The sequence below is a fragment of the Dromiciops gliroides genome, chromosome 4 (assembly GCF_019393635.1).
Source record: "Dromiciops gliroides isolate mDroGli1 chromosome 4, mDroGli1.pri, whole genome shotgun sequence".
Lineage (NCBI taxonomy): Eukaryota > Metazoa > Chordata > Mammalia > Microbiotheria > Microbiotheriidae > Dromiciops > Dromiciops gliroides.
In genome coordinates this window covers 468,626,459-468,649,890 of record NC_057864.1, presented here as the reverse complement: position 1 = coordinate 468,649,890, position 23,432 = coordinate 468,626,459, and the positions used below count along the sequence as shown (strand labels likewise).

The 23,432-nt window shown below is 44.4% G+C and overlaps 1 protein-coding gene across 15 annotated transcripts in view; it reads left to right on the top strand.

Moving 5' to 3' along the window:
- Positions 1 to 23,432, top strand: part of NCOR1 (nuclear receptor corepressor 1) — a 189,107-nt gene that overhangs the window by 145,511 nt on the left and 20,164 nt on the right. For all 15 annotated transcript variants that reach the window (XM_044002710.1, XM_044002704.1, XM_044002701.1 and 12 more), the window contains 14 exons: positions 2,273 to 2,393; positions 2,488 to 2,592; positions 2,952 to 3,052; positions 5,654 to 5,822; positions 8,061 to 8,201; positions 10,734 to 10,817; positions 11,431 to 11,687; positions 12,166 to 12,526; positions 15,806 to 16,039; positions 18,754 to 18,963; positions 19,456 to 19,605; positions 20,107 to 20,274; positions 22,261 to 22,426; positions 22,924 to 23,420. In XM_044002710.1, coding sequence (XP_043858645.1) covers positions 2,273 to 2,393; positions 2,488 to 2,592; positions 2,952 to 3,052; positions 5,654 to 5,822; positions 8,061 to 8,201; positions 10,734 to 10,817; positions 11,431 to 11,687; positions 12,166 to 12,526; positions 15,806 to 16,039; positions 18,754 to 18,963; positions 19,456 to 19,605; positions 20,107 to 20,274; positions 22,261 to 22,426; positions 22,924 to 23,420 — 2,764 coding nt within the window. The remainder of the gene's footprint in view (positions 1 to 2,272; positions 2,394 to 2,487; positions 2,593 to 2,951; positions 3,053 to 5,653; positions 5,823 to 8,060; positions 8,202 to 10,733; positions 10,818 to 11,430; positions 11,688 to 12,165; positions 12,527 to 15,805; positions 16,040 to 18,753; positions 18,964 to 19,455; positions 19,606 to 20,106; positions 20,275 to 22,260; positions 22,427 to 22,923; positions 23,421 to 23,432) is intronic.

Sequence of the window (23,432 nt, the reverse complement as noted above, 5' to 3'; positions counted from 1 at the left end):
GCATGCCCCAGAGAGAACCAAAGTGTCAGGAGTGTCTAGACTTTGATTTACCATTTACTCATTTAATAAACTTTTATTAAGTGCCTCCTGTTTTCAAAGCATAATGCCAGGGGACAAGGAAGATGCAAAGTTTAACTACAACAGTTCCTTCCCTTAACAAATTTCTAACTTGGTAGAAGATTATGCAAATAAGTACAATATACAATGTTGTAGGTTAAATGAGTTAGAAAATATACAACATGAGGTCTGCAGGGGGAGGCTGTAAATTATGGGCATCAGGAAAGATTTAGTGTAGGAGGCAGCCTTTGCGTCTTTCTTTAAATGAAGAACAGGAATTCTGGCCAAGAAAGAGGTGGAGGGGCAGCTAAGTGGCGCAGTGGATAAAGCACTGGCCCTGGATTCAGGAGGACCTGAGTTCAAATCTGGCCTCAGACACTTAACACTTACTAGCTGTGTGAGCTGGGCAAGTCACTTAACCCCAATTGCTTCACCAAAAAAAAAAAAAAAGAGGTGGAAAGACAAAGGCAACAAGGTCAGTAGATGTGGAGGTGAGGAGGACCCTTCCCCCCACCCCCATGGGGCATCAAGAGTGCTGAGAGGAGGCTAGAGTCTGCCCGAGATGATCCTTGGAGGCAGGCGGGCAAGCAGGCCCAGGCTACTGGGGTGGAGCCCCTGCACCAGCCCTTTGGGAGTCCCCCAGGGCAGGAAGCCTGGCAGGGAGGAACTGTGATCTGCCTCAGTGGTGACCCTTCTGGTCTGTTCAGAGTATTTAAAAGCAGAGCTCAGTGGGAACGATGGTCTAAGATCAGACTGGAAAGGGAAGGTGACATGATTGTGGAGGATGCTGGAAGTAGCCAAGAGTCCTTCAGTGCTTTAAATTTGCCAGCAGCAGGCGTTGTCTGCCTTGAGCTTCACATAAGCTTGTGAGGGAGGTGGGCTGGCTCCTGTCCCCATTTTGCAGATGAGGAAACGAGGCTTCCTAGATGTCATGGGACTTGTCCAGGGCGACACATGGCTAGGAAGTGTTTGAAGAGGGATTCAAACTGAGATCTGCCCGAATCCAAATCCTTGGTATTAATCCAGCCTGCCATGCATGCTTAGCAGCGAAATTGGAATTTTACTTGGGAGATTATTAGCAGCCAGCAGTGATTTTTGAGAATAAGAGTGACATGACCAGATCTAGTATATGAATGGTATATCAGTGGGAGAGCATGGATGTAGTAGAACTTATTAGCTATTATTACTAGCTAATATTTACATAGCACTTAACTTTGTACCAGTCTCTGTGCCAAGGATTTCATAATTAATCTTCTTTGATCCTCACGACAACTCTAGGAGGTTGATGCTATTATTATCCCCATTTTACATATGAGGAAACTGAGGCAAACAGATTAAGTGTCTTGCCTAGGGTCACACAACTAGAAAATGTCTGGGTGCAGATTTGAACTCGTCTTCCTGACTTCTAGCTTGACGCTCTATCCGTGACAATACCTTGCTGCCCCCACTAGGCCACTGATGCACTGACCCAGACCTATGATATCAGTCCCTCATACTTAGGGTTACAAGCAGTGGGAATAGAGAGGGGTGGGGGTCGGGGTAAGAGACATTGCAAAGACAGAATCACAGGATTCTGAACAGATGGGATGCAAGAGCTGAGGAGAAGGAAAGAGTCAAAGATAGAAACCAGAGTCTACATAGCCGAAGATGGAGTAACCAGTGAGAGACAAGTTTAGGGAGAAAGACTCTGGTTTGGGGCCTTCTGCCTTTGAGGTGCCTGTGAGAAAGCCAGGGGAGACTCCCTGCTTCAGCTTCCTAAAGGAGAGCACCGAGTGCTTTCAGGTTCATGCTGCTACTAACATTCTGAAATGTCTCCAGCCATTGGAATGGACCCTAGGATCTGCTGGCTGAATACTGCTAGGGAGGTTCATCAAACGATGACTTTGGGCTAGAGGACCTCTGGTCCCTCTCAGTTTGGCACCTCCGCGACACCTCCCACAGCATCAGTGAGGTCTTGTTTATACAATTAGAACACTGGTTCCTTTACGATATGGCAACCGGGTGTGCGTGGTTACACTCATTTCAAAGGAGAGTTGTATCTTTTATAAGTTCTAGGGAAAGCAGTAATGACAGCTTCTCCCTACTAGATCTAGTATCTAGGGGAACACAACATCAAGAACTCCCTTTAGAGAGAGAAATCTGCCTGCATAGCAGCCCCAAGCCTTCCTGGGTGCCCTGGGAAGCCAGCCTGCTCATTCAGTCCTTATCCTTTCAGGGAACTCCTGGCACCTATTTAACCTCTCATTGCCAACCTTCCTACACACCAGAACCAGCAAAGCCTTCAGTTGGGTCTATATCACTTGGATTGCCACGGCAACAGGAACCCACCAAGCCTGGTAAGGAGCGAGGGCACCCACTTCGGCGCACTGGCAAAAGCACCCCTTTCCTGCCACTGGGGTGATGACCTCCTTGTTTTCTTGTTTTGACCAGCCGCCTCCATGCCCTACATCAAGCAGGAGGAATTCTCGCCCCGAGGTCAGACCTCCCAGCCCGAGGGCTTATTGGTCAGGGCCCAGCATGAAGGTGTTGTCAGAGGTAACGCTTGTTGGGACGGGATGGGTGGAGAAATGTCATTTTTTCAGGAAGAGAAGTGCTCCCAGGGAAGTAATGTAATGAGGCCAGTCGGTAGTCACGTAGACCTTTCGGTTTGGGCGTCCATAAATGGTGGATTTATTTCACTTCTCTAATTTTGATTTTGCTTTAAACTTGGCTATTTGGTGATAACTCTCTCCCTTTGTTTTAAATACATATTGAATAGCTCTCCTAAAATAATTGTTCAAAACCCATCATGTCACATCTCTATCTCCCCATAATTTTGGTGCTTCCAAATTCTCAATACTGGACGATTTTACCTGAAAGGATACCATTTTGCCATTGATTTCATTTTGACCCAGGTGCCACGGCAGCCATCCAAGAAGGAAGTATCACTCGAGGAACCCCAGCTAGCAAAGTTCCTGTTGAAAGTATCCCTTCTCTTCGGGGCTCTATCACTCAGGTAATTTTACCAACTTCTAATTATCAGAAAGCTATCGGTTGGCAAGGACCCCAAAGCTTTACTTGTTTCAAAATAGAAATAATGCAGCCAACTCTTTACAGGGAAGATGAGCGTAGTCTGTCAGCTGCCTGATGGCAGAGTTGTCTCATTTCTGAACGTTTTCATTGCATGCCACTATTAGCCAAAGGGAGAGGGCTTGTGTTGCATTGCCACAGAAGGGTCCCCACTCTACAGATGGGCAGTAAAACCAAGTTCAGTGCAGTTGCACAAAGTTAGCAGATAGAAATCTGATAGAGAGTGTGAGTAACTGAAGGAGCCAGGAAAGCCTCAGGGAGGAGGTAACAGCTTGAGTCGTGTTTGGAAAGAAGCTTGCAATTCTGGGGGGAGAGGAGAGAGTATCTTACTTCAGACACGGGGGTCCCTTGTGGCAAGACCAGGGGCTGTTGTATCCTTAGAATACTTGCCCAGGCCGGGGCTGGGGGGGTGCGGGGTATGAGTGGAAAGGTAGATGGGAGCTAGATTGTGGAGGGCTAGAAATAATACTCATTTTTTCTTAGAAGCGATAAATAGTCACTGAAGATGTTTACAAATGGGGGTGCATTGCATAACTCTCTGTTTGGCAGTTTTGAGGGAGATGTATAGGTGAGGGGAGAAACAGGAGGTGGAAAGGTCAGTTCGGAGCCTAGTTGGGGGTCCAGGTGAGACATGATAAGGGCTGGAACCAGAGCAGAAGCCTTGATGGGAGAGGAAAGGGACCAACCAATGTGAGCACTATTCTGCATGCCGGGGAGATCACCCAGATTCAGCCCCTGATTCAAAGGGGGGACTCCAGGAAGTGGGGATGCATCAAGCAGGACTGGAGGCATTGTCTGATATGGAAAGGCACTTTCTACATGGCCTCCCTATCGAGTTTTCCACTGTGGGACTGACTCTAGGCATTTATATGTGCACATACACATACACATACACAGGCAGAATTGAGAAGGGGCTGGGGAGGGGAAGCAAGACACAATCTTGGTTTTTTTGTCCTTTTTTTGGTGAAGGAATGTGGGCTTGATGCTTTTGTAAACTTATTTTGTGGGGGCTGAGAGTTTGATCAGAAAGACAAGTTTCTAAATTGTTTTGTGAATTATCACATATGAATTGTTTTCTCGTAGTTATATCCTAAGCACCAGAATTCAGGCCTTTTTTGTCTCAGTGGGCTGAATGAATTACAAGCTGGTCATTAGAAAAGGTTTTCCTATCCCCTTTTTACAATGTTAATTTAACCTGAAGATCTGAAATGAAAGCTTCATACCCAATATAGCAAAATTCTGTTTTGGGAAATTTGGAAAACTGTCCACAGAGGCCTGCTCTAGGGGCTTTTCACCTACCTGTCTGCATTTTTTGGTTATTCTGAGCTAAGGAGCGGGTTTCTCCATGATCCTTCATTGTCACAATTAGGAAAATAATGAACAAACTCCCCTAGTTCTCTTTCGTCCCTACTCTCTCAGTCTAGTTTGTCTCAAAAAAAAAACAACACACAAAACTCAGACATGCTTTGCTCCCCTAAGAGAAACAACTGCCAAGAAAGAGAAAGTGTCTGTTTTCCCCTTTTAACTTTGCACCAACAAGCCCTGATTAGAAGACAGAATTGGGCAGGCTTGTGCGCTCATTTCCCTGGGGCATCCTGAACTTAGCCAAGTGGGTGGAGGCAGAAAGACTTACCCCTCTTAGTAGTACCCGGTCAAGTCTCCAAAACTCTGAGTTACCGAAGAGCTTCTGATCCTCGTTGGTATGGGAAATGTCCACACTGGGCTAAAATTCGAAGGACTGAATCCCAGACATAAACACCCATAAGCATGTGGTGTGAAATACCTGTTGGAACATATGCATGTTTGCAATAAAGAATCTACATGGTATTCCGAGATTAAAAGTCACTTTTCTTGTTGATCTGAGTAATCCAGGACCCACCATAAACTGTCAGGTGTCATAAGTGTTCATTCAGGCCACAGACCCTCTTTGCACCCTTGCCACGTGTGAGGCATGGTGGGAAACACAATGGAGAAGAAGCTCGACAGCACGCCTTGTCTCTAAGGAGCTTGCAGGCATCAGAAATTTTGCTCCAGGTTTTAGCAGCCTAAAGAAAGAGTCCTTTCCTGAGCACCAGAGAGCAGCGAGACGCAAACATGCTGTCCTGCTTTTTAAGCACGTCCTTTCTCTGCTCTCTCTGTACATTTCTTTCCCTCTTCTGAGAATAGGGTTTCAGGTCACCACTGCTGTTATCTAAAGGGAGCAGAACAAAGACAGGGCCTGGGCCTCTTGAAGCCCTTGACTTAGGGAAGCTCCTGGTTGAGGATGCTGTCTCCCAGTGAGTCTAGCATTTCCTCTGCAGCCTATGGCCAGAGAACTGCCCTGAGCACTCGGGACTGAAGTGATCTGCCCAGGATTAAATCAGCCAGGTCTTCCTGGCTTCCTGGTTAGTTCTCCCTCTACATGCTCTGCTGCTTTGTCACTGTTATCTGTAAAATAGGAAATGAAAAGACATTTGGGTTCTGTCATATCTCGATTCCAACTCAAGTTGTCCATTCAGAAGGGAATCTCTTTTTTTGTGTGTGTCAGGGTACTCCGGCTCTGTCCCAGACTGCCATGCAAGCAGAAGCAGTGGGGAAGGGAGCAATCTCTAGGCTCCCTATGGAAGACGGCAGCCCGGAGAAGAGCCGCGAGGAAGCAGTGTCCAAAGGCCATGTGATCTATGAAGGCAAGAGCGGCCACATCTTGTCATACGAGAGTAAGTAGCGGAGCGGAGCTGAGCTGTGTGGGGGATCTCAGGAGGGGCAGGGTCCTCTGACTTCTCTGAAGAAGAGTCCCGCACGCCTCCTCCAGCCTGCCTGGGAAGGTTCCTCTGGCAGGGAGCCCTCAGTATTGTTCTTTTGTAGGAAGCTGCTCTGTGCATCCTTACACCCTGCACCCACCGGGCCGGGTTCTTCCCTCCCCAGCCAGGCAGGAACAAGCCTCATTCATCCCTTCTTCACGGGTCAGCCTTTCAGATGCCTAAAAACAGCTCTCGTGTCCCCTCTTGAGTTTTCTCTTTAGGGATAACAGCCCCTTTTCCTTGTGCAGATGTTATCTGAGAATATGATTGGGGGCCTTTCTGTATGTTCACTTCTGGATTCTCCAGTTTTTCAGGGACCTTGTTAAAGCCTGGTATGCAGAATAAAAGCAACTACAACAGCAGTACTAGCTAGCCCTTGTGTAGTGCTTTAAAGTTTCCACAGTGTTTGATAGAGCTTATCTCATTTGATTTTATTTACACACCCATCCTATGGAGAAAGTGCTATTATTATTATCAGCCTCATTTTGCAGATAAGGAAACAGGCTGAAGAAGTTAAATGATTTGCCCCGTCCCATACCTAGTAAGTGTCTCAAGGCAGGATTTGAACTCAGGTTATCCTAAGTTGCCTGCATCTTGACTTGTGAGGCCCATTTTCTTTTTCCTAAGCTTAATACATGACTTTGATCTCTATTCAATTTCACACTGTTAGATTCTGCTCAGTGGTCTAGTCTGTTGGGGCATTTTTGCATCCTCACACCATTATCCAACATGTTAGCTGTGCCTCCCAGTTTTATGTCATTTACAGATTTGACAGCTGTGCTCTCCTCGACTTTAAGTCAACCACCAAGGGCCAGGCACTGACTCCTGGCAAACTCAAAACCTCCTTCCAGAATGTTTTACATCATTGCTCACGTATGACCTTGATCTGCTTGCTTCCCGCCTCAGGGAGGGGGGAGGGAAGGATGGATAGATTTTCTAACTCAAAACTTTAAATAAAAATGTTTGTTTAAAAAAACCAAACACAAGCCTCCTTCCAAGTTGAAATTGGACAATGCTTCTAGCCATACTTGCAGTACTATACTTTTGCATTCATTCTCCATTGCTTCCCTTGCTTCCATCTTCTGTACATGTCATAGGCAAATCTAAGTCAGTGAAGCCCCTGAACAGCCACACAGGCCTCTTAAAGATCTTTTCCTTTGCCTTCTCATTAGTTTCTTATTCTGTCTTTAGAATTTCTTTCCCGAGCATTTCCTCTCTCCCCTGGACTGACTTTTTCTCTTCAGAAATAGCTGTTTATTTCTTCCTTCTCTGCCATGTCACATTCCCTTACTGTTCTGCCTCCTGACCCAAGTCTAGATTTGCCTGAGTTCTCACTCTCTGCTCAGCCTTTTTCTCCATTTCCCCATGGAAGCACTTTGGATTTTACCTGGAATATTTAACTTATTTAATGGCATTGCCTTGATAAAAAGATGAATTTTGGTTTTGTTTTTGTGGGTCAGTGAGGGTTAAGTGACTTGCCCAAGGTCACACAGCTAGTAAATGTCAAATGTCGGAAGCTGGATTTGAACTTAGGTCCTCCTGAATCCAGGGTCAGTGCTTTATCCACTGCGCCACCTAGCTGCCCCTAGAAAGATGAATTTTTGATATTCAGAGTCATGTAATCTCACCTCTTCTTCAATTTTCAACAACTTGACCAAGGAAGTATTTTTAAGGTTTAACTTGAAATTGCTTTTTATAAAACTAACAAGAGCAAATGTTTCCTAAAATGATCTGTAAACATCCATTTTTGATAGAATAGCCAGATAGAGGTCAGTAAAATGGAAATTATGATACCCCTGTCTATATCATCTTGAAAAACCCTAGTAAAAATTTAATTCTTATTGTCTTCCTGGAATATAAAATTGAGAATCTTGAAGTGTTTAAGTAGCTCTTATAAAGCCATTGTATAGACTTAATAAACTTTTTGGTTTAGTCAGAAGAATTTCACTTGCTTGTGGTTTTTTGTTTATATTTTGAGAAAAATTAGGGGCCGTTCAGAACAGGCATGCTTTGTGAACATGTTTTCCTTACATTTAGAGAAGTGTGAAATGATGTTCCTCTAGTTTGTATCGTACAGTTCACTGTGAGGTTTAGAGGCTCTGTGTTCTGACTGAACCTTTGCCTAATGGCCAAACTTGTTTTTACATCCTGCAGATATCAAGAATGCCCGTGAAGGAACTAGGAGTCCAAGAGCGGCTCATGAAATCAGCTTAAAGAGAAGCTATGATTCCATGGAGGGAAACATCAAACAAGGGATGTCAGTGAGAGAGTCTCCTGTGTCAGCCCCCCTGGAAGGTAACTCGATGCGCTTCACTACTGTGCCAGTTAGATGAAGAGACCATTGTCTATGCCAAACAGCCCACCATGAGCACGTGTTACAAGTGCAGGTGCTTGTAAGAAAGCTTGGTAGACGACGTTGTGGAAAAGTCACTCTTCAGAACTAGTCCATAAGGCTTTCCCAGTAAATCCATTTGGGGTGCTGCATTGTGTCCCCAAATCCAATTCCAGAAAACGTTCAGTACCGAGAAAGTGGGCAGGGCACCACACAAAGTGCTGATTGGTGCTGAGATGAGAAGGAAGCCACTCCTCTTCTCCAGCCCCTGAGAAGGTGGCCCCTGGGCTGAGGCTTGGAGAATTTGGTGTAGCTCCTGGAGCTGCAGGGGCCTGGAAGGTTGAGTGCAGCCGGCAGTGGGAAGTCAGGTGGAGCAGGAGGGAGAGGGCCAAGGAGACATTGAAGGCTTTGGAGCACGGCTTTCATCCTCCAGCCTCCAGGAGTAGTCCTTCCAGGGGCTCATTCCTCCTCAGTCTTGTAGCAATGGCAGAGTGGGTTCTGGGACATTGGTGATTGGTATCAGATGCCGCCTCCCCTTCCTAGCAAGGCCCATCTTCCAGGTGCTCCAGGAAACTCACATGGTTTCATGGCCTGTCAAAAATAGAAAACCCTGGAATGGTAGAAATATAAAAAGCAAGTCTTAAAGAAGAAGTGAGTGATTGGCAACAGGGGAAGGGATTTTGTTTGCATGGAAGTATCAGAGATATAAAGGACCTTTGAGATCATTGAGTCCAGTATTCATAATTTACCATTTTGGAAACTGAGATCTAGGGAAGCCTAGCAACTGTCCAAGGGCCACACCAAAAAGGGAGTGCCCAGGATTTGAACCCAGCCCCATTGACTCAGATCCAGTCATCTTTGCTCAGCACACGAGTCTGATGAAATCTCTTTAAGAATCACTTTGTACCAGCCCTGGAGTCAAGAGGACCTGACTTTGAATCCAGCCTCAGACACTTAACACTTACTGGCTGTGTGACCCTGGGCAAGTCACTTCACCCCAATTGCCTAAACCACCCCCCCCCCCCCAAAAAAAAGAATTACTTTCAGTTGAATCGTTTTCTCAGGATTGTCATCAAGCAACAAGTATTTATTAAGTGCTCATGATGTACCATAGATTATTATGCTAGGCTGGGATAGAAATATAAAGAAACAAGCAACTTACAGTGGGAGAGACAGAGCAGGAACATAGAGAATTAATACAGAGTGAATGGATGCAAAGCAGCCAAACACACAAGTTAATTTGGGAGGGAGAGCAGGGAGGTTGAAGAAATAAAGAGATTCTTTGAGGGGGAAGGAGGGAAGCATCATAGGCTGGAAGGGGGGGGTGAGGCGGGGGGGGGGGGGCAACATAAAGGCACAGGAGAAGGGGAGTACCATGCATGAAGAATAGAGAGAAGACCAGTTTGCTCGATTGTGAATGATGTTCATCAAGGCTGGAAAGATAGGCTGTGCACTCGCCATGAAAGGCATTCCCATCTAAACAGATGAATTTCTGTTTGGTGCTGGAGACCAACAGGAGTCACCTGAGTTGATTGAATTGGGTGGGCAGTTACATGTGAGATCTGCACTTACAGAAAATCTCTGGCAGCTGGTTGAAGGATAGACTTCAATAATTCAGGGTTGATGAGGGCCTCAGCCAATATGGTAGCCATGGGACCTGGGAGGAGTTTGGTGCATGAGACACTGGAGATAAAAATGGCATGGGGTGGCTGCTAACTAATTGGCTGTCTGGGGTCCAGAAGAATGCAGAGTTGAGTAAAATACTGAGTTCATAAACATGAGAGCTGAGAAGGATGGGAGGACTTTGGACAGAGCTAGGGAAGTTTGGGAGAGGGCTGTATTTTGAGAGGAAAGACATTGAGTTCAGTTTTGGACATGTTGTGGTGAAGATGCCTCTAGGACAGCCAACTTGAAGGCTGTTAGTAGGGTTGAAACTTGGGGCCATCTGTATAACTAGAATCATCTGATTAAAGATGTTCATTTGTTGGGTTCCTAAGTAGGCAGAAAGAGGAGAGAACAGGGTCCAGTACTGGCCCTGAGGAATACCTGTGCTTAATGGGCTTGATTTGCCTTCACGTATTTATTGACTGTTTTTGATAGACCTATTCATAGTTCCTGGTTTTTTCCACTCTCATTTAACTTGGTATGTTTTTGTTTGTTTTCTCTCTTATTTATCTCTCTTTCCCTGCCTAAGTATAAAAATCCTGGTTTTCTGTGTCTTAACTTTGAATGTATCTTTACTTTTTGCTGTTGATCTAATCTAGTTTTTAGCCTCAGCCATTTTTACTTAGAGTCTATTTAAAATTTGACATACATTGTTTCTGTGTTGTGAACCCCATGTTATTGTTCTGTATTAAATGTTCATGGGAAATATTTTTCAAAAAGTAACATTCTTCCGTGGAAGACACATTGTAACACGTTGTAAATGGTCATTGTAACAGATATATTAAATGTTTATGCATTGTATTTGATTATTTGTCTGTGCTTTTTAAAAGGGTTGATATGCCGCGCAATGCCCAGGGGGAGCCCCCATTCTGATCTTAAAGAGAGAACAGTGCTGTCTGGTTCTATAATGCAAGGTAAATTAGAAATGTCCGTCACTACATATTCCTTTCCCTTTTACTGACAAAAGTGGTTCCATTTCTATTTAGTGTATAAGGCCTACCCTCTGGGGTTAGTGGTTAGCTTGCTGTTAGATTCTCATATGGTTTAAGTCTTTCCTGATTTGTTTTTTGGTTTTGGGGGGTTTTGGGGGTTTTTTTGGAGATAGACTTGACTTATTTGGAAATGTATAGGTGCCATTCTTTTACATTTATAGGCATTTTCATTAACTACTTTTTGGTAATCATTATTATCCATGTAAAAAAATGCCCTAAAATGTTGCGCCAGGTTCTTTAGATCTGGACAGGTACCTTAGCTGTAATCCAATCCCTCACTCTCATTTTACAAAAGAGGAAATAGAGACTCAGAGAGTTTGTAGCTTTCCCATGATAACGCATCTTGTTCATGGTGGAGTTGGAGCTAGAACTCAGACCTCTTGGCTGCCAGTCACATACTGTTTTCAGTCTATCCTTTTCCTCTCTTATTTGTAATTCTAAGAAATTGAGTGCCTAACATATGTGGGGACATTAATGTATTAGGTATTGCTCAAATGGCATTAACTAAGCACTCACTTAAGGTTTTCTTTGCAAGGCACCCCAAGAGCCACGACTGAAAGCTTTGAAGAAGGACTTAAATATCCCAAACAGATTAAAAGAGAGAGTCCTCCCATCCGCACATTTGAAGGAGCTATTACAAAAGGAAAACCATACGATGGTGTCACCACCATCAAGGAAATGGGACGGTCAATTCATGAAATTCCAAGGCAAGATCTTTTAAGTCAGGAAAGCCGAAAAACTCCAGAAGTAATCCAGAGTACAAGGCCCATAATCGAAGGTTCCATTTCTCAGGTAATAATGTCTTTGCATTTGGCGATCCCACTTCAAGTCAGAAAATCGTAGGTTTAGTTTCTGGAAGAGACCATTGAGATCAATGAACTGAGGCCCACAGGGATTCAGTGACTTGCTACAGAAGCAATTGCCAAAGTCAGGATCTGAACCCAGATTCTTTGACCTTAAATCTAGCACCCCTTCCAACACACAGTGCATCTTTGTTCCACATTTCTAGAAAGGCTTAGAAAATAAGATCCAAAGCTCATAACACAACTTTAGGACAGGTGGGGGTGGGGTCAGGACTAGAAATATAGAAGCTATCACAATAACAATTATTTATTTTCTTCATAGCATGCACTGTATTCGGAACAAAGAGATCTAGTTAGGTTGTTCAAATCAAATCCTTGAAACAGAGAGTAAAAAGAGTTTAAATTTTTTTATTGTCTTTTTCATAGCCTGGGGAAAATATTCCTATTGCTTGTTTTTCTCTTTTTAGGGCACACCCATAAAGTACGAAAGCAGCTCCAGTCAATCTGCCATTAAACATAATGTCAAGTCCCTAATCACGGGCCCTAGCAAGCTCCCTCGTGGACTGCCTCAGTTGGAAATGGTTCCAGAGAACATCAAGGTTGTCGAACGAGGAAAATATGAAGATGTAAAAGCAGGAGAACCTATCCGTTCCCGACATACATCAGTCGTTAGCTCTGGTCCCTCTGTTCTAAGGTCAACCCTTCATGAACCTCCCAAAGCACAACTGAGTCCTGGGATTTATGATGACACCAGTGCAAGGAGAACACCTGGGAATTATCAGAGCACAGTGTCCAGAGGGTCCCCCATGATGAACAGAACTTCTGATGGTATGGTCTTCTTGCATCCTTGTCTTACCCTCCTCATTGAACTTTATATCACTCACAATTAGCAGTTTTCAAGTTGGAATTTTTTTTTTTAATTAATAAAATATTTTATTTTTTTCCTGTTACATGTAAAGATAGTTCTCAACTTTTGTTTATACAAGCTTTATAATTTCAGATTTTTTTCCCTCCCTCCCCCTTCCCCTAGACAGCAGGTAATCTGATATAGGTTTTATTTTTATATATATATATATATATATATATATATATATATATATATATATAATGTTAATCCTATTTCTGCATTAGTCATGTTATAAGAGAAAAAAATCAATATATATATATAAAACCTATATCAGATTACCTGCTGTCTAGGGGAGGGAGGAGGGAGGGGACGGAGGGAGAAAAATCTGAAATTGTAAAGCTTGTATAAACAAAAGATGAGAACTATCTTTACATGTAACGGGAAAAAAAAATAAAATACTTTATTAATTTTTTTAAAAAAGAGAGAGAGAAAAAAATCAGAGCAATGATGAAAAACCTCAAAATAGAAAAAAATAGCACACAAAACAAAAGAAATAGTATGGTTCATTCAGCATCTATACTCCACAGTTCTCCTGCTCATTGTTTCTTACAGCACAATAGTATTCCATTGTATTCATATACCACACAAGTTGAAATTTTTAAATTAACATGAGTCCAGAATGAATGTGGAAACAGATTTCAGTTCTGATAGATGCTGTACTTCTCTCTTAATCACCAGACATGGCTAAGTGTTTACTGGGTGCTAGGCAGAGGCAAAAAGGAGAGTTCTTGCTCTTGGAGAGCCTAAATTCTGTTGGGGGAAACAGCTTGCTTTAGGTTCCTGTTACTCTTTTTGGTAATTGTCCCTTTTCTCAACACAATTGGAATATTTACCTTAATTTGGGAAAGCATTCTTTGTTTTGTTCACATTAAAATGATGTAATATGGTCTCTGTTCTCTTTAGTCTGCCTTATCCAACATTTTTGTTAGTGTGTTTATAAAGTGCCTTTGTCTATACTTTACCAGAAGATTGCAATTTAGGTTAAGATCACACTCTCAATATGGTCAGATGTGTCAGGCGAATTCCCTCTGATTCAGAAGCAAAGTTCCGCCATCCCATAGCTATGGAGCTTCTGTAGTTGAGCTTTTAAACTACTCAGAAGTGAGCTCAGTATGTCATTCTGTTTCTTTCCATCAAAAATAAAATAACAGGCCTTTCAGTCCAGCCCCAGCCACAGAGATGCAGCGGAAGAGCTGTCTGTGACCCAAGCAGTCACACAGATGACCCCGGGTCCTCATGGGCATCAAACCCTCCTTAGAAGGGACTGAGCCTGGGGCCGAACTTCCTCAGGGAATTTGATTGATGTTAACTCCTGGCTTCATCTGCTGCAGTGAGACTGAGAGGTGGTTGGGTTGTTGGCAGCTAATTGCACTCTCTGGTCTGTTCATGTGGCATTGGTCTTGAACTCAGAGGCTCAGTCATCAGGAGTTACTGAGTACTCACTAGAGCCAGGACTGAAGTTTGTGGAAGTTAGAGGCTTCTGTGAAAGAAGAACATGGGATAGGACAGCATGCCGATATTTAGAAAAAATACAAATGTGTAAAGAATCAAGTAATATAGACAGTAACCTTGTTGACACAGTCTTAGAGGTTGTTTAGAGGGATGGCGTGATGCAGGCAAAGCTAAGAAGCCTTTCCCAGTTAAGTCGCCTTCAGAGCCCCAGGCCTCACCCTTGGGTGCTTCCCCCACAATGCTCACGGCATAGACAGCAAAGCACAGTGGGTGGAGCTGCTGTTTCTAGGATGACATTTCACTTTCAGCACTGCCCCTATTACTTGTTTCAACATGATTTTATTTGTATAAATTAGGAGGGAATGCAGTTTAAAGTGTGACTTGACCCAGGCCTCATATTCCTGGAGAATGTCACTGAGCCTCACATTTCATCAAGGATGGCCCTCACTTTCCAGCATGATTTTAAAGGCAGTGAGACATACAGCAGAGCCTTTAAGAGCCTACTGTGCGCCAGCCATGGTGCTTTGCATAGGGGGATACAAAGAAAGACAAGGAGCTGCCAGTCTAATGGGGGAGATGACCAGCACCCAGCTGTGTGAGAATAGGATTGATAGAGGATAACCTGGGGGAACATCAACAAAGGTACAAAGCCCATTTCTGGGGAGGTGGGGGGGAGGGGCATTGTGGAAGGAGTTTAGCTGGGCTTTGAAGGAAGCCAGAAATCAATTGGAGGTGGATAGGAGAGACAACCAGTAAAGTAGATAGAGAGCAAAAGCTTACTCTGACCCTAGCTGTCCACTCTAGTCTGTGTTGGAGGTGAATTAGCAGGGGTTGGACGGAATGTGTGTTAGTGTGGTGGGGAAGGAGCAGGGAGGGCAAGCCCAGGAGTTCGGATTCACTATAATGGCCAGTAGAAGCTTTGTCTAATCAATCGCTAACAAGAAAGTTATGAATGAGATTGGAGTAAAATGAGAAGACCATATAGGAGGCTGTTACATGGCTGGAAGTAAAGGCTGTTCAGACTAAGGTTATGACATTGGGGAAAAGAGGAAGAGTCTAATCAGAAAGGTTAAAAAGGCAATCAAGCGGGTGTTGGTTATTTAGTGGGAGAAGAGGTAGTGTTGAATGATGAGTGGGAAAAGATCATCTATAGTCAGCATGTTGCCCACTTTTCATTTCAAAATCAGTCAACCAGTAATTATTTCTTAAAGTCCTGATACGTGCTAGGCGCTGTACTAAGTGCTGGGGAAACAAGAAGTATAAAATGGGGGTGGGGGGCGGCTTAGTGCCATATTCCAAAAGGGGTCCTCCTTTCAGAATCTCATGTGTCAGCTAGTTCAGTGTCATTCAAATATTGAGTATTTCCAATGGGCCCCTCTTGTATAGTCTGTCATATTCCTAGACTTTGGTGAGCTTAAACAACACAAGTACACAGATTGAATAGAAAATGATTCTTATAGATGGAATTCTTCTTTTTAAGATTATAAAGTGTATGTGTGGAGCAGGTAGGCGGCGCACAGGCCATGGATTCAGGAAGACCTGAGTTCAAATCTGGCCTCAGACACTCGACACTTACTGGCTGTGTGACCCTGGGCAAGTCACTTAACCCTCATTGCCCCACAAAAAACCAAAAACAAACAAACAAAAAACAAAATAAAGTATGTGCTCACATGAATTCTTGATAAATGGCTCAATTCTGTAAATGTAAGTTATGTTGTCTGTCTTAATGGTTGGTGCTACTTTTTCAGCTGCCGTTTCTTCTGGGAAGTCTACAAATCATGAAAGGAAATCTACACTTACTCCTACCCAAAGAGAAAGTGTACCTTTGCCATCTAAGTCTCCAGTCCCAGGGGTGGACCCCGTGGTCACCCACAGCCCCTTTGATCCCCACCACAGAGGCGGTGCACCGGGCGAGGTCTATCGAAGCCATCTTCCTGCACACCTGGATCCTGCGATGCCATTTCACAGGGCGCTGGACCCTGGTGAGTGTTGGTTTGGGTAGCAATGCCTTATAACTTAATTATCTACAAGAAGAGAGTATATATTAGTAGCGCGAGAGGCCCTTTCCCTCTTGTCTTTCCCCTCCATCCATTCCTAAAGAATACAGAGGCTGCCTATTAATATAATCTGCTCATAGAGGCAATTTCCATGGCAACTACCATTTATGGCATACATTAAGAGAGAGCTTTCTAAGGATAATTATTCTCTTAGATGTTTTAGTGAAGCACAGTAACATTAGATACCAAAGCCTCCCTGACTCTTTCATTCCACCTCTTGGGATCACCCAGCGTGGATAAGGGACTTCTGTGTTTGTGGCTCAGGTTGACATGCTCTCCACTGGCTCAGAGCATTTTTTTTTTTAATTTTTACTTTTCTCAATTACATGTAAAGATATTTTTGAGTTCCAAATTTTTCTTCCACCCTTCCTTCCCTCCCCCCTCCTGGGGCCAGCAAGCAATTTGATATAGGTTATATAGGTTATACATTACTGTCATGTTAAACATATTTCCACAATAAACAGGACCGCCCGGGGGGGGGGGGGAGGAATGCAAGAAAGAATAAACAAGGACAATAACAAAAAAGCAACAACAAAAGTGAAAATAGTTTGCTTCAGTCTGCATTCTGACTCCATAGTTCCTTCTCTGAAGGTGGAGAGCATTTTCCACCATAAGTCTTTTGGCATTGTATTGCTGAGAAGAACCAAGTCTATCACAGTTGATCATCACAAAATGTAGTTGATGCTGTGGTTCTGCTCATTTCACTCAGCATCAATTCATGTAAGTCCAGGTTTTTTAAAAAATCCATCTGCTTATCATTTCTTATAACACAATAGTATCCCATTAGAGTCATATACCAGAACTTGTTTTGGCTCATAGAATCTTTTGGGGGAGGGGGGGAGTGAGGCAATTGGGGTTAAGTGACTTGCCCAAGGTCACACAGATAGTAAGTGTCAAGTGTCTGAGGCCGAATTTGAACTCAGGTCCTCCTGAATCCAGGGCCGGTCCTCTATCCACTGCACCACCTAGCTGCCCCTGGCTCATAGAATCTTAAAACAACACATTTTCCAGGAGAACCACCCGAGAGCCAAAGACCTCCTAGGCTTTATACACACAGTGACTTTTGCCCATGTTGCTTTCCTGTCTGGAATGCCACCTTCTTTTTCTCAACTCACACATGTGCATCTGTTCTCCTTTTCCATTCAGCAAACATTGGCTGAGAGTCTGCTATATACCAGACACCATACTAGATCCCTGAGGCACCAAGACAGAAATGAAATAGTTCCTGCCCTTGAGTAGCTCACATTCTATTGAAGGGAAATCATGTGTAGAACAGATTCATAAATGCAAAATGCAGGCAGACCAAAGACAAAGTCATTTGGAAGGGGTGCACTACCAACCTCCAGAAGAGAATATTGCAGCAAGGGCTAATGGAATCAGTCTGTTTTCACTGTTGTTTTTAAATTTGCTTTTGCATTCTTGCTCTATCCCGTAGTGATAGAACCAAGCAAACTCAATTAAAGCTAACAGTGGCAGAGAGCAATCCCTGGCATTTTGAGGTCTGCAAAATTATTTGAAAGCTATTTTGCTACTACCAGTGTTGTCAGGTTTTAGGGAAGCAAATTCTCAGACAACAGGTGGATCATCTAGGTTCCTAGAGTTCCCTAGAATGCCAAGAGTGCCCACAAACCAAATTACCAGAGGCAAGTTGTAGGCACATTGGTCCATGGAAAAAAAAGGATTTAGGGTTTAGAGTATCTTTCATTTTCTTCCCCAAATCAAGCATCTTTGGTCTGTGGTAGTTTGTTTTGTTTTGTTTTTAGTGAGGCAATTGGGGTTAAGTGACTTGCCCAGGGTCACACAGCTAGCAAGTGTTAAGTGTCTGAGGCCGGATTTGAACTCAGGTACTCCTGATTCCAGGGCCGGTGCTCTATCCAAGTTTGTATTTTTTATACAAAATCAGGTCAGAAGTTAAGTCTTAGACAAAAAATGGGTTAGTCTTCACTACGTTATCTTATGATGATGTACATGTATGTGTATATGTATGTGTGTGTGTGTGTGTGTGTGTGTGTGTGTGTGTGTATGTGTGTAGTATGTATTCCTTTTTTCTGGAGTTGGTCCATCAGTTTTGTCTGATTGTTGATCAGCACAGATCAGATCCATTTCTCCCTTCCACCTAGCAATCACTAAGTCTCCACTCTACACCTGTGTAATTCATGATTAAGTGCTTATTATCTAGCTAGCCTTTGTTGCCCCAAGAAAAATAAAGATGACTATTCAGACTATATTTATGCTGAGGGAAAAAAAATACAAATGTCATTCTGATCCAATGTTCTCATGAATCTGATGAAACAGAATTAAATTTCTTCTAAGGAAAAGCAACAGTGTAGGTGGCTCTTGGGGAGAACATTATAATTACACTATTAAGAAGTATTTGGAAATGAAAACTCCAAGAGAATTTGCTGAGATATTGTTAGAAGTACTGGAAAGATGAGTAATTATAACTTTTCCCTGCCCTTTCTCCTTGAATGCAGTAGGAAAACGTGACTTAGAGCTGGTTAACAATGCTCCAGGTGCACTCTGGTGTAGGGCATTGTTCTTGCTCCTCATAGAGTTGGTCATTAGTTTTTGGACTTCTCATGGATGTCTGGCTGCCTCCTTCAGACATTGAACTTAACGTCTGTCTCTCTCTCCTCCAGCGGCCGCTGCATACCTATTCCAGAGACAGCTTTCCCCAACACCAGGCTACCCAAGCCAGTATCAGCTTTATGCGATGGAAAACACGAGGCAGACAATTTTAAATGATTATATTACCTCACAACAGATGCAAGTTAACTTGCGCCCAGATGTAGCCAGAGGACTCTCCCCCAGAGAGCAACAATTAGGTCTCCCATATCCTGCAACCAGAGGTACGTGTATTTTGCTTCCTCTTCTGTGTGGTAGGGCAGACTTTGCCAAAGCCTCCCAATCCAAGAAGCCCTTGAGGTGCTCAGAATGGGGGTCAGTGCACATTGTCATTCCCATGTCTGTATTGCACTGGAAGGTTTGCAGAGCCCCTTGTTCAGAAGCAGAGGAGGTTCTGAGACGATAGGCGATTTGTCAAAGAACACACAGCTGGCAAGGTATCTGCCTCCTAAAATTGGTAGTTTGTTGATAGGTGCCAGAGACTTTATGAGTTTTCTTATTATATTGTTGAGTGAGTCGGGAAATTATTGGAGGAGGATCTGCCTGATTGGCATTTGTATGTATTCCACATGTCAGCCGAGGGGGAGTCGGGGTAGAGAGCTGGTCTTGACAACAAGTTGTTGACTTAGGCAACATGAGAAGACCAGGCCCCTGCTGTTTGGCCTGAGCAAACAAGGACTAAAATGCTCATTTTAATTTATTAATCTTTATGACAGGAATCATTGATTTGACCAATATGCCTCCCACCATCTTGGTACCTCATCCTGGGGGTACAAGCACTCCCCCAATGGAGAGAATCACTTACATACCAGGTACCCAGCTGACCTTCCCTCCTAGACCTTACAACCCTGCTTCAATGTCTCCAGGTAAGAATCCCTGCTCGGCTTCACGTTGATTACAAACGTCTGGTGGTTTTCTACCAGGGTCCTCATGAACATCAATCTTTGAATTAGAAGGGGCCCTAGTAGCCATCTAATCCAACCTCCTTGTTTTAGAAGGAGACTGAGGCCCAGGGAGGGTTCAGTGACAGCCAAGGCCATCCCAGTACAAAGTATCAGCTGGGATTTGGATTCAGGCCCCTTTCCTTCAAAACCTTTCCTTGTAATCACCATACCTTCCTGATCCCTTTGGCACTATTTATCACTGGTTTTTAGTTAGCAGTAATAGCTCTCAGTTGACAGTGGACCTGTGTCTTAAAGAATTATTGTAAAAATACTGTATTCATCAACATTGCCATCTGAACAAATGAAACCATCATAGCTTTCAAGTCTAAAGCTTTTTGTAAAAACTGCACTTGTTTGAAAATCTCAGTTTTGTTGATGTTCCTTATGGGGATGTGAAAGCCTGTGGATTTGTGTGTTTTATAGGCCACCCTTCACACCTGGCTGCATCTGCTGCTGCCAGTGTCGAGAGGGAACGTGAGCGGGAAAGGGAGAGAGAGAAGGAGCGGGAGAGGGAGCGGGAGAGGGAGCGGGAGAGGGAGCGCGAAAGAGAGCGAATAGCTGCTGTCTCTTCTGAACTATACCTTCGTCCAGGTAAGAAATGGTGGGTGTAAAGTTCATTTTCTTGTTGCTCAGTGGAGAGGCTGGATTATTTTTCTTGACATTCTAAGATAAGTTTGCCAAAGTGAATTTGGGACGTCTAACTCCATTCATGGTACATTGTTTTTATGCTAACAGAATCTAAAAGGTGAGTTAGACCCATAGGACATTAGAGTTGAAAACGACCTGAGAAATCATTAATCTAGTTCTCTCATTTCTTAGAGCAGAGATTCTTTGGGGGGGGGGGGGGGGCAATGGGGGTTAAGTGACTTGTCCAGGGTCACACAGCTAGTAAGTGTCAAGTGTCTGAGGCCAGATTTGAACTCAGGTATTCCTGAATCCAAGGCTGGTGCTTTATCCACTGTGCCACCTAGCTGCCCCCAGAGCAGAGATTCTTAACCTGAGGGCCATTAGTCCAGTGAGTAGATTTCAGGACATTCACAAATCTAGCTGGGGGGACAACACATGACATCTTTATTTTCACTGACCTCTAAGTGAAAATTAGTGTTTGTTTTGATTATTTAAAAAATCTTCTCCTGAGAAAGGCTCCATAAGCTTCCCTGGCTGCCAAATGGGTCCATGGCGCCCAAGTTCAGACCTCCTGTCATAGAGGAGAAGCCTGAGGTGAAGAGTGTGAAAGAGGCTCTCCCCAGGCCCTGGCGGCATTGAGTGCAAGAGTCCAGACTGAAGGCTTGCTCTCCAGACTCTCTGTCTCACCCTCTCTCCATTATTCCCATGTATGGAACACTGACTCCCTGGGAATAAGATTTTCAAAAAAGAAAATGCCCGTGCTAGATGTCTGTTCTCCTTTTAAAAAATACTCCTGTGAGATTAAGAATGTTTGAAAAGATGTGTCTTCATTTCCAGTATTGTTCTCAATGAAAAGGGTTCTTTTCCTCTATTTTCCTCCCAGTTTCTCCTCCAATTCATGTTGGATATTACATGCCCCAAGTCACCAGCCCAGTATGAACTTCTCCCAATATATTCCAAACCCCACAGTGGTGCTGTGGCCTAATTCATTTGGATAGACCTACCCTCCTCTGCCTTGCTCATTGATCTATCTAGCATTGGATTAGAATGGGCATGTAATTAACTGGTGTTCCAGCAAGTGTGAAAGACCTTTTGTTTTTTTCTCATGCCAGAAAAGAACTTTCATTCTAGTCATAATTTTGTAGAATTGCCCATTAATGATAGATACTTAATGCAACTGAATGAATGAAAAAACATTTATTAATCACTTACTGTGTACTTCACATCTCATGATGCTGAGCAAAGACAGTCCCTGCCCTTGAGGAGCTTACATTTGAATGGAGGAGTCTAAGCACAAAGGGCAGTTGTGATGATGGAAGGAAGGACCAATGGATCCTGGAAAGTGTAGGAAGAACGAAATGGGCTCCACGAGAGTAGATTGATATCCTGATTGTCTAAGGTTGATTTGATTATGGTTCATGGGTCCAGAATTGGAATTGGGAAAGGAGCGGGCCAGGGAGGAGATGAGTGGAAAGTAGGGAGTGGAATTAACTGTGATGCCTGAAGCTTTTCTGAAAGTATTTCGGAGGTAGTTAGGATTCAGCACGTCTTGAATTCGGGACTGTCAGGCAGTAAGAGTCTTTGGAGGCAGTTGTCAGGAAGGTGAGTAGTGAAGTGATTGGATGCTTGTTCCTTCTCTGTTCTGAGGCTGTTTCCAGTAATCAGAACTTGAGGTTGCCTCATAAAAAATGGCCCAGGGGGGCAGCTAGGTGGCGCAGTGGATAGAGCACCGGCCCTGGAGTCAGGAGTACCTGAGTTCAAGTCCGGCCTCAGACACTTAACACTTAACTAGCTGTGTGACCCTGGGCAAGTCACTTACCCCCAATTGCCTCACTAAAAAAAAAAAAAATGGCCCAGAAGGGGAAAGTCACTGAGAATATCAGGGGGCTCCCAGGCCTCCCTGGCCCCTCCCTTGACTCATTTCTCTCTCCTTGGTCTGCGCCCCTGCAGGTTCTGAGCAGCCTGGGCGGCCTGGCAGCCACGGCTACGTTCGTTCCCCTTCCCCCTCAGTGAGGGCACAAGAGAATCTTCTGCAGCAAAGATCCACTATATTCCAGGCACCCAATGGAACCAGTGTCATCACCCCCTTGGACCCTGCTGCGCAGCTGCGCATCATGTAGGTTCTGCGTACGTCTCGTACCAAGGAATGTGTTTCCACTCCTGCTTGCCTCTTTTGGATGGGTTAGAACTGAATGTCGTTATGGCATAAAAACGGGTTTCTGTCCTATGAGTTTTGACTTCTGTGCGGTGAATCCCCGTTCTCCTGTGGCTCGCAGTCATCAGGCCCATCCTGAATAGACACTGTTGGCCCCTAACTCTTTGGGGATGTTTACAGTGGACACTCAGTCTCCTTGTCATTGCCAGGAAGAACAAGGCCTTGTTCTGACACGATTTCTTAGTGTGCTACGTACTTTCACCCCCTCATGCCACGTGACCTCATAGCAGCCCCTGGGCTAGCTAGACAGGGCCCACAGATGGTGGGCAGGTGCCCTTGGTGGACATTGAGGCGCAGGGCAATAGAGGTGCCATTTGACTGCCTGTTTTCTGACTCTTCTTCCAGTTCTTTTCTCTCCACCACATGCCTGTTGATTTGTTGATGTTACTTCTTTGCAGGCAGCTGCCCCCTGGCGGGCCTTCCTTAACTCCAGGCTTACCTGCCTCCCGCTACAACACCGCTGCTGACGCCTTGGCCGCTCTGGTTGATGCTGCTGCCTCTGCTCCTCAGATGGAAGTGACCAAAGCAAAGGAGAGTAAGCATGAAGCGTCCCGGCTAGAGGAGAACTTGAGAGGCAGGTCAGCCATGGCTAGTGAGCAGCAGCAGCTGGAGCAGAAAACCCTGGAGGTGGACAAGAGGTCCATCCAGTGCCCGTACACCTCCTCGGCTTTTCCAAGCGGCAAGCCCCAGAGCCAGTCGTCTTCAATTGTCTATTCGGAGGCTGGGAAGGAGAAAGCCCCTCCTCCCAAATCCCGATATGAGGAGGAGCTAAGGACGCTAGGGAAGACCACGATCACCGCCGCCAACTTCATCGATGTCATCATCACCAGGCAGATTGCCTCGGACAAGGATGCACGGGAGCGGGGCTCCCAGAGCTCTGATTCGTCGGGTAGTTGTACGTATTGAC